We start from the raw sequence: 10,000 nt of genomic DNA, 5'->3' as shown, positions 1-10,000 counted from the left end.
CTACTGAAATGATTTAAATATTGCTCCTATCTTCTCTCTCTCTTCTTGCATTATTGATGGTTTGATGTATTTTTAGCAGCATCGCTGTTCCCAGTGGTTACGCAAGATGCTGTGAATAATTCACCTCCTGTAAGAGCTTTCAAGACTGAGACTGAGACACTGTTTGAAGAATCCTGGAAAACCTTGGAAAAGCCTGGAGAACTAGCTTCGCTCCAGACTCTGAATCGTAGGCTCGGAGAACCCTTGAACATCCAGGAAAACTCTGGAGGAAAGCAGTAGTGACAAGATCTGAGAGCTGGTGAGGCTGTGTTGGGATGTGTCACGAACCCTAGCATCCCTATACTGGGGGGAACATTTGCCAAAAGTAGCAGATCTTCAAGCTCATGGTGAGCTTGTAGATAGAAATTAATTTGGAGTAGAGGGGAGGCGAAAAGTACCAAGTACAGAACCAATTCCGGTCAAGTATGCTAAGTATAGAGTGGTTTAAGTGGTTAAGGGTCTGCTGAGCAAGATAAAAACATACATGTATCCTACAGCTGTGCAACATTCAATCATTACTTATGGTCCATTGCCTGCATTCCTTATTATTTCTTAGTGCTCGGGACAATTCTCTTTTTGTCAGCCTTCAAAATCTTGAACCGATACCGCAGATTGCAACTTGAGAAGGGGAATATGTCAGTATGCCTGATTGTTCAGTGACAGCAGAGATACAGGAATGATAGTGGTGGACACAGCACTGAAAAATACAGCAGTACAGGGACGTGGAACGCCAAGCAGAAAAGGCTAGTTCCAAAAGAATAGTAAATCTGGGGTTGCCTTTCCTCCGTTGGCCGTAATTTAATATGTTGAGCAATAGCAGAGTTATGTACGTATACAAGCGCCAAGAGGCAGAATGCTACTCAGTATACATTTAACCACATGAACCGTAGCATCCCTTTCCGGGTATGTCATAATAGGTCAGTCAGCTAAAATAGCCGATCTACAACACGTCGCAGTGCTTGTTGATCAGCTATTTTCGGGGAAAGAGATTTGGTGTAGAGGGGGAAAAAAGGAGGTGGCCAAGTGTTGTCCCCTGGAAGCTGGGGTGGGGACCCCAGTCAACTACGTATATAGGGTTTAAATCAGTGGTTCCCAAACATTTCAGCTCGAGACCGAAAGAGAAATGTTATGTCTCCACGGGACCCAAACTAGTGAAAATAGCCGATCTACAAGCTCACAACGCGTACTGATGCGACGTGTTGTGAGCTTGTATTTCGACTATTTTCACTAGTTCTTAAAAGTTTATTTTACATTTTATATCGAATATATTTTTATTTTAATGAAATTCTTTTGAAATAATAAGAGTTAAAAACAAAATGTAGGAAACAAAAAATAAAGGGATATTCACTCGCGACCCATATTAAATGTGTCCAAACATGGGTGTTTTGGTTAATACTGGTTTAAATGGTTAATGATTGACCTCACTGGAAGAGAAACAAGAGGACGTGTTGTGAGGTTCACTACAACAAGAGCAGCAGACCCACTCAGAACATTACAGTCTCTAACAGCACTGTATCTGCTACTGTATGTACAGTACTGTATGTCTCCTCCACCTTCCTGTCATTCTTCACTAGAATTCATCACAAATTCCATAAGAGTCTGTAACAAAAGAGTAGAAAATACAGACGAGTGTGTGTGTGTGTGTGTGTGTGTGTGTGTGTGTGTGTGTGTGTGTGTGTGTGTGTGTGTGTGTGTGTGTGTGTATGTGTGTGTGTGTGTGCTCTCAGCACTTTGCGTGTTTGTCTTGACAGGAAACAGGAAGTCACACAGGAAGTGGACCCCTGACGAAAAGTGTCCCACTACAGACAAACACACACACAAAAACACACGAGCGCGCGCACACATGCACATTGTGATGTTAAGAGTGTGTTACCTCAGCCATCCTGTAGGGGACAATCAGTCTCTCTCCCACTGTCACCGTCTTCCTGGTAGTCAACGCTTCGAGCAGCATCTCCTCTTTAACCTGTATGATGCACACGCACACACACACACACACACACACGCACGCACACACAGACAAACGCAGCAGTCACAGTAGGGCTAATTAAACATTCAGTCTGACCATGTTTTCTCAGAGCACAAGGCTTTTTGTCCCACAAATCATAAAATATCTATTTTGAGGCTCCCAAAATAGATATGGACACAGCTGGAGCGTGCAACGCGTGCTTGGCACCGCTCTTTACAGGACGTTATTGTTCCTCAACGTGGATGCTCTTATCATTACCGTTATATAGTTATCATTCTCGAAGTGGACTGGCCCGTAATTTTGCTATTATGTCAATTGCCATGCAGTAGGCACAGCTGTACTGATGTCATTCTGTAATAGGCGGCCATAGCTGAATGGTTAAAGAGCCCGAATGGGAGGCCAATGGTCCAAGGTTCAATTCCAGGCCTCAGCAATGTGTCCAAGTGTGAGAAAGACACTTAACCGTAACTGCTCCCCGAGCACCACAACCAATAAAAAAACAAATAAAAAAAAAGGAGTAGGGACGAAATTATGAATTAATTAATTATTATTAAAAAACAAATCTAAGAGAATGAGGCATGCGATTATTAAGTTGATATGCTAAGATATCGCATGTCTCTTTGACATAAATGAGGACACATTACAGGATTTAGGAAGGCATGATTCAGAACTCCATGCCCAAATATGGTGGCAGCGGCAGCACTGAGGCCAATGGGGGTGGTCCACCTCCCACTTGATGTTTTTGGTGAGCATCAAGCTTTTGTTTTCCACGCCTCCTGACATCTTTAAATGTCTTTCGGCATTGTGCAGCCATTCTGGTGATGCCAGAAGATGAAGACACGATCACCGCTTACCTCCTCCCACGTCTGCTTCACGTCAGCTTTGGTGGATTATGCACAAGCAGATCTGTTTCCTCAGCAAGAAATACATACACTTCTCTCTCCACCAACTTTCCAAATCCCATATTTGAATAGCAATGCAAAAGGTGCACAAAAGTGAGACTCTCTCAGGCTTAAGTTAACACAGTCCATATTTTCTGCATAAATCTGAATCACTTTGGGGAAGAGCACAACCACTGAGGGTGGTCCACCTCCCGTTTCCACTTGATGTGCTCGGTGAAAAGTGGGGTTTTGTTTTCACTGTGTGTGTGTGTGAGTGATTGTTTGTCTTAGCTCTCCATAATGGATATCACCATCTCTCTCCTCTAAACAGCAATACATTGCGGTAACTGGGTGCGTCGGTGTGTCTACACACACACACACAGCTCTGATAGGTCTCATCAGGCCACTCACATGCACATCTTCGCTGTCAGGTGGAAACCTCTTATGTCCAAAACCATTCCTTTTTCATTTTTAAATAGCGCAAATAGCCGCTATCTAAGCTCACAACGCGTCAAATTGCGACACGTTGTGAGCTTGTAGATCTGCTATTTTCACTACTTTTGTGCAACACTCTTGTGTTGCACAAAAGTACCATTCATTTACGAAAACATTTAATATGGAGACATGAGGTTTCTGCCCGACGGCAACAACATCCTAGATCCAGCAGAATGCTTCACAGAGCAACCTCACAGGTCTGACCTCGCCACACATCCCAGAGGATCCTGTCTGTCTGTCAGCCCTCCATCCTGCCCTGCTAACTTCCTGTTCCGCCCACACAGGAAACAGGATGTCCCAGCCACTCTCATTCCCATTCACACATCAGTCGACACCTGGGCCAATCAGTTTGTCCCTGGGAAGTACCTCACATGACTTCAGAGTGTAGTAGTAGTAGTAGTGGTGGTGGTGGTGGTGGTGATAGTAGCATTACATTCACACAGTGTGAGAATGTGTTCTTTAACTCATATGCTCCAATATGATGAAAATGTTTTTGCTCCGCTAGCGAGAGCATAGCTAAGTGTGCATTCACACCGGACGTGATACAAATAATCGCATCGCTGGAAACGTGGGAATTGCACCGTTGCATTCACACCCGAAGTACATTTTCACTTGAAGCCCCACACACTCTTTGATCCGCCGCCATCCGCCATCCTTCTGAAGTAAAGGCTGTTAGGCCAATACATGTGTGGCAGCAGGTTAGAGTGGACAGCTCTATGCCTTTCTAAATGACTCAATGGTAACTAAACTAAAGTCAGAAAATCTCAACCTCTTGTGCATTTTCTCCGTTTCGGCAATTAGCTGACTTTCCTATCAAGGACAGCAGTGAGCTAAGATACAGTAGAGGTCATAGATGAGCAATACTTAAAGTAGACTGGGATCAAATGATCCTGTCTGGGTTTAGAGTGCATACAGAAATGGTGCGTATGAGAGTATATCTCTGTAAATAATGTTTGTCAGTTTGTGTATTTTCTTTAGGTGCTGCATGTGTGTGTAGATGCTTGTGTATTTTGTTGTGCCGTGTGCGTGTGTGTGTGTGTGTGTGTGTGTGTGTGTGTGTGTGTGTGTGTGTGTGTGTGTGTGTGTGTGTGTGTGTGTGTGTGTGTGTGTGTGGTACCGCTACAATAACATACTTCATAGCACACTTTTATCCTTATCTCTTCCCCTAAACGCTGAACATAACGGTCAACATGTTGTCTGAATCATATCTCTCACACACACACACACACACACACACACACACACACACACACAGGAAGTCTCTGGAGTTACGGAATTGTTCTTGTGAGAATGCATCTGAGGATAGCACTGGAAGCGCTGCAAGCTAACAATGTGCACATGGACTGTGTGTGTTGCATCATGCCAGACAAGGTGTTTCATGACAATCTATTGATCCTTGACAACATGAACCCTAGCGTCCCTATTCTGGGGCCAACATTCAGCTAGTACAGTTCCCTGGGGGACTACGGCCCATTTAAGTGGTTAAGGGCTAGGGGTATATTACTTTATTTGAATATTCTGCCTACAGTCACATTGGTATTGAAGTATATTTTTCTGTGGGAGGGGAACCCTAACCCTAATTTATTAAAAACAATATATGTATTATTATTAAAAGAAAAACTAAAGAAAACACAGTCACATTGGTAACTTCCTCACTGAACTTGTTCCCACGACACAACTCCATAAGCTTAAGTTACTAATGTTCATATTTCACATTCCAGATGTTTGATATACAACAAAGTGTGCATACGATTCTCCATCCATGTCCTCTCTTTGCTGCAGTCATCAGTGCATTTTTACAGTATCTCTATTGGTCAATGAGGAGTTCATCCTCCTCACTCATTTAAAACAGGCAGGTCCAAATTCCGTCTCTATAGTTGGAAAACAGGTCGGTCCCAAAGTTATTTACGGAGCAACAAAAACCATAAATACACATGAAAACAACAAAGACATTCCACCCGCGGAACCACACACAGCCTCACCAGGCCTAAATAAGAGTCCTCACAGGAACGCGTTGAAGCTCCTCCTCAACTCACATTGTCATCACAAGCTGTGCTGCTGTATAGAAAACACACCACGTTACTGTAATGGCTGTCTGTACAAAACTACTCTCACACCACAACACCTCTGACATACAACATTCAGACAAAACAGACAGAGCCCAACCTGGTATTCTATTTCTCTAGTTGTTTTCCTTTTAACAAGCCCTCTGAAATGTTTTGACGACACAATTTACAGAGAAAATGTATGTTCCAAAAACAATGATCACTATGGCCACGGAGAATACTTCATTCTGATTGGCCGGAAGGTATGCATTATTTTTATGATGGTATATATCACGTGTCTGTGTCTGTGTGTCTGTGTGCGTGCTTGCGAGCGTGCATCTGTCCGTCCGTGAGTGCGTGCGTGCGTGTGAGGCTTCGTCCACACGTACACGGGTATTTTCATAAACGTAGCTTTTTATATGCGTTTTGGGGGGTTCGTCCACACGCAAACGCGTTTTTGCTCCATGTAAACGCATCTTTTGGAAAACTCCTGCCACAGTGTAGATTTTTAAAAACTCTGGCTATGTGTTCCCGTGTGGACACGGTAAACGGAGTTTTTGCATTTAGCCGTTAACGTTTAGCCGTTGTCGTGTGGACAGAGAGATTTTTTTAAACAGGGCCGTGTAGACGCGGAGGTTTTCAAAAACGAAAACGAAATATCTGCGTTTATGAAAATACCCGTGTACGTGTGGACGAAGCCTGAGACATTGACTATAGTCAGCTGTCTGACACAGTTGGTACTCGCCTCTAGGTCAGAACTACAGCCTCTTGCTGGAAAAGTAAGGTAACGTTTATTCCAAGGTTGATCGAGATTGCCCCCTAACATAAATAAACACTCTTCATATTTTAATTGTAGCGCAATGGTATGAGCGGGACAATCAATTCCGTGCCATGCGGTAACCAAAAAATCTGCTGAGGTAATTGGCCTCCGCATGATGGTGCATTATTTTGTAATACCTGCACGGGTTGTCATTGATTATCTTGCATAGAAATAAACATACTGTTTACAACAACACCAAAGCATTTCTCATGAGGTGTCATCGTCATGGAGGAGTCAATCCTGCATTAGTCTCGCGTAGCCAGACAACTATTCCACAATCTCCGAATGCTATATAGAGTCTGGAACTAAACCCCCCGAAAGCCGAGAAAGGAAGCTGTCATCTGTTCGTCATTTCCCTTCACGAAAATATATTTCAAAATATCTGCAACTGCAAAGACGAAACGGAGGCGAGGGGAGGCAGGTTTTCAGAGCTTCCGTTGCACAGAGTGCATGACGGAAGCATTTGAAGATTGTGGGAGTCAGCAGTCTGGCTGGAGAGACTAATGGTGCACAGCACAGCATACCTCCAGCAGCTCAGAGACGATGGGCAGGACCTCTGGGTTGCAGATGTCAATGGAGTCGTCTCTGTACGTCTTCTTCTTGTAGCGGATGTTCCCCAGGTGCAGGATGGCCGACAGCAGGGAGAATATCCTGCAGGGAGAGACATCCCAGATGTGTTCTACTGACTGAAGTACACATGCACAGCCTCAAAGTAAACCTCCGCCGTAGCTAGTAAACCCGACCTGAGTCGGCTCTGTACTCTGACTGCTTTTTTCCGTGTACACCAAATGTCCTCGCCAAGAATAGCTGGTTTTCTTTTGGATAATGCTCCCCCCTGAATATGGATGCTGGCGTTCATTTTTCTATCTATTTTTTATGTCCTTTGAAATTAATTGATGTAAACATCTATTTCTCCACAAGCAGATGATGCCACGCTTCGCTTGCCCGGCGTTGCCAGGGTTACTTTGCTCTTCCGCTCTCTCTCTCTCTCTCTCTCTCTGGTTATTGGGCTCTCTCTCCCTCTCAGCTAATCTTGCAATCCGCTGGACCGATCAGCGGCAATTTTCTTCTGCCACAAAAGTACTGCCAAATATGTATTTCTTTTTTAAATGTTGAAATATCTAACATTCATTTCATAATGTAAGTCAATGAGGCTCTGATCAGGCTGACATCTTGCCATATGGATCCCGAGATCCACATGATTCTTTTTTTTATTTTTTTTATTCCTGTTGTGGTTGTGGGTTACTTTGAAATGTGTGATAAATTATATTTTACAGTTGTGTGTGTGTGTGTGTGTGTGTGTGTGTGTGTGTGTGTGTGTGTGTGTGTGTGTGTGTGCGTATCTTACTGTTTCCGTGTTGCAGGGAGGAAGCCCACCATCTCCATTGCCAGCTGTAGACGTTCAAAGTCATGTTTGAGATCCTCTCCTTCTACTGCAAAACAATCCTACACACACACACACACACACACACACACACACACACACACACACACACACACACACACGACAGAGAAAGTAATCAGCATTAACACTCTACCAGTATCAACACATTTGAACATAACATAGTGACCTCTTACCTCTGTGTACTGAACATACCAACACACTGACCTCTGTACTGAACTACTGAACATACCAACACACTGACCTCTGTACTGAACTACTGAACATACCAACACACTGACCTCTGTACTGAACTACTGAACATACCAACACACTGACCTCTGTACTGAACTACTGAACATACCAACACACTGACCTCTGTGTACTGAACTACTGAACATACCAACACACTGACCTCTGTACTGAACTACTGAACATACCAACACACTGACCACTGTACTGAACTACTGAACATACCAACACACTGACCTCTGTGTACTGAACAGACACAGTTCTCTCTAAAGTCCAGTTCATACTTTGTCGCGCACAATGAGAAAATACGATCTACAAGCTCACATTGTGAGATTGTAGACAAAAAAGTAAAAAAAAAGTACAACTAATCGTTCTAATAACAGTTTTGTCATTTTTCTAAAAGATTGATTTTCTAAATGAAACAATTCAACACTTTACACGTCCACTTGTTTGGGTCTTCTTGGGAGCAAAGACTAAACAAAAAAAATCACTGGCTAAACATGTATTTCTGCAAAGTCATTTTTGTAATCCAATAAAGTATACATCACTTACGAGTCTCTGACTGATTGCGCTTCCTTGAACTGAAAAGGAATTTTGGCTGTGCGTCTAGACTGCACCTCACGATGCCCTCTGGTGACGGCCCTTGTACTGATGCCCGTGTCGGGCTTCCGTTTTATAAATTCCCCCATAGGAGGCGGGCATAAACCATGTCAAGTTTTATACACGGCACACAGTTTTAAGAGCTTCAAGTTATCAAAGGTAAAAAATCTACATATTTTTAGGATGCTGCAGTGATGGTACCTACAGTATGTGATTTTTTAAAATCAAATATCTTTGTGGTTCCCTTATATAACTGTTCTAGGGGCTTGAGTGTCGTCACACCTGTGCAAGACCTATTTGTGAAACAGTACTGGATGTGAGAGAAGATCATTCAGTGCAAGTAGCCAAGTACGTCTTGGCAGCTCCAACTGATAGAAAGGGCCTAATTTGTTTGAAATGTTGCAAGTTAAAGTTGACAGTGTTGGAGACCTTCTTGATTTTCAAAAGTTAGGGGTTGAGTCCAGGATGACTCCGAGGTACTTGAATTGTGTTACCAATTAAAGTCCGTCCCCCCCCCTCCCAAGAACACATTTCAAGAGAGTACTGTTTTAACTGGCCTCTTTGTGAACATCATGCACACAGTCTTTTTGGTGTTTAAGAGCAGACATTCAGAGTTCAACAATAGCGCTGACGATTGTAGATATACTGTAGGTGTCCCAGAGAAACACATGGTATCAAATGGGGGTCCATGTAACATGTAACATGCATGTTACATGTTAGCATGTTATCACACCACTGTGTTACCCTCAGCACTACCATGGAGATGAACCTTTGAATTATTTTTTCTCAGTTTGGCTTTACATACAGAAGTGATGTAACTCTTTCTAGCCTCTATGGTGCACACGCATGCATGCATGCATACACGCATACACGCACGCATTCACACACACTTTCATTATAAACTCAGCTTCTAAACTATAGGGCAGAGGTTACTATACTGTAGGACACTGGTGGTTGTCTGAAACCAGGCTGTGGTGCAGAAGAATGTTGTTCTAAGTCTATGGATGGTCATCACACGCACGCACTGTGGGTGTGTGTCATCAGAGACCGAAAAGTCCATAACATTCAAACAGACATTTAACCATTAGAGATGTTGATGGTGATTATAGTACTTTAAGTACAAAACAGTGTCGAGTTGTGTGTGTGTGTGTGTGTGTGTGTGTGTGTGTGTGTGGGTGCATGTGTGTTTGTCAGACAGTCAGTAATTAAGTCATGGCAGGAGCACAAACACAGGAAGACAGAACATGGAACACATGATATAGTGTTTGTTCAGTAACAGGGGTCTCCCCGTCTCTCCAGCTCTTTAATAAACATGAAATACATTTTCAGCTGGGTCATTTTCAGCAAATCAAAGATAGTGTTCCAGTTTTATCTGCTTATTTCTTTGTTTTGTCACTTCCAATTGTTTTGTCACTTGTTTATCCAGTATCCTGTATTAGTTCTCTCTCCTGATTGGATAAAATTTGTAGATCACGATTTTTCCACCTCACAGCAACAAAATACTGTGCTGCTAGAGGGAGA

The 10,000-nt window shown here is 43.1% G+C and overlaps 1 protein-coding gene across 10 annotated transcripts in view; it reads right to left on the bottom strand.

Moving 5' to 3' along the window:
* The window catches only part of LOC311047589 (unconventional myosin-IXAa-like), a 70,100-nt gene that overhangs the window by 52,184 nt on the left and 7,916 nt on the right, over positions 1–10,000 (bottom strand). For all 10 annotated transcript variants that reach the window (XM_084060342.1, XM_084060346.1, XM_084060347.1 and 7 more), the window contains 3 exons: positions 7,595–7,692; positions 6,771–6,897; positions 1,913–2,002 (listed from right to left, as the gene is read on the bottom strand). In XM_084060342.1, coding sequence (XP_083916468.1) covers positions 1,913–2,002; positions 6,771–6,897; positions 7,595–7,692 — 315 coding nt within the window. The remainder of the gene's footprint in view (positions 1–1,912; positions 2,003–6,770; positions 6,898–7,594; positions 7,693–10,000) is intronic.

Source organism: Gymnoscopelus microlampas, assembly GCF_963454915.1.
Source record: "Gymnoscopelus microlampas genome assembly, chromosome: 6".
Classification (NCBI taxonomy): Eukaryota; Metazoa; Chordata; class Actinopteri; order Myctophiformes; family Myctophidae; genus Gymnoscopelus; species Gymnoscopelus microlampas.
This window is presented reverse-complemented; position numbering and strand designations above follow the sequence as displayed.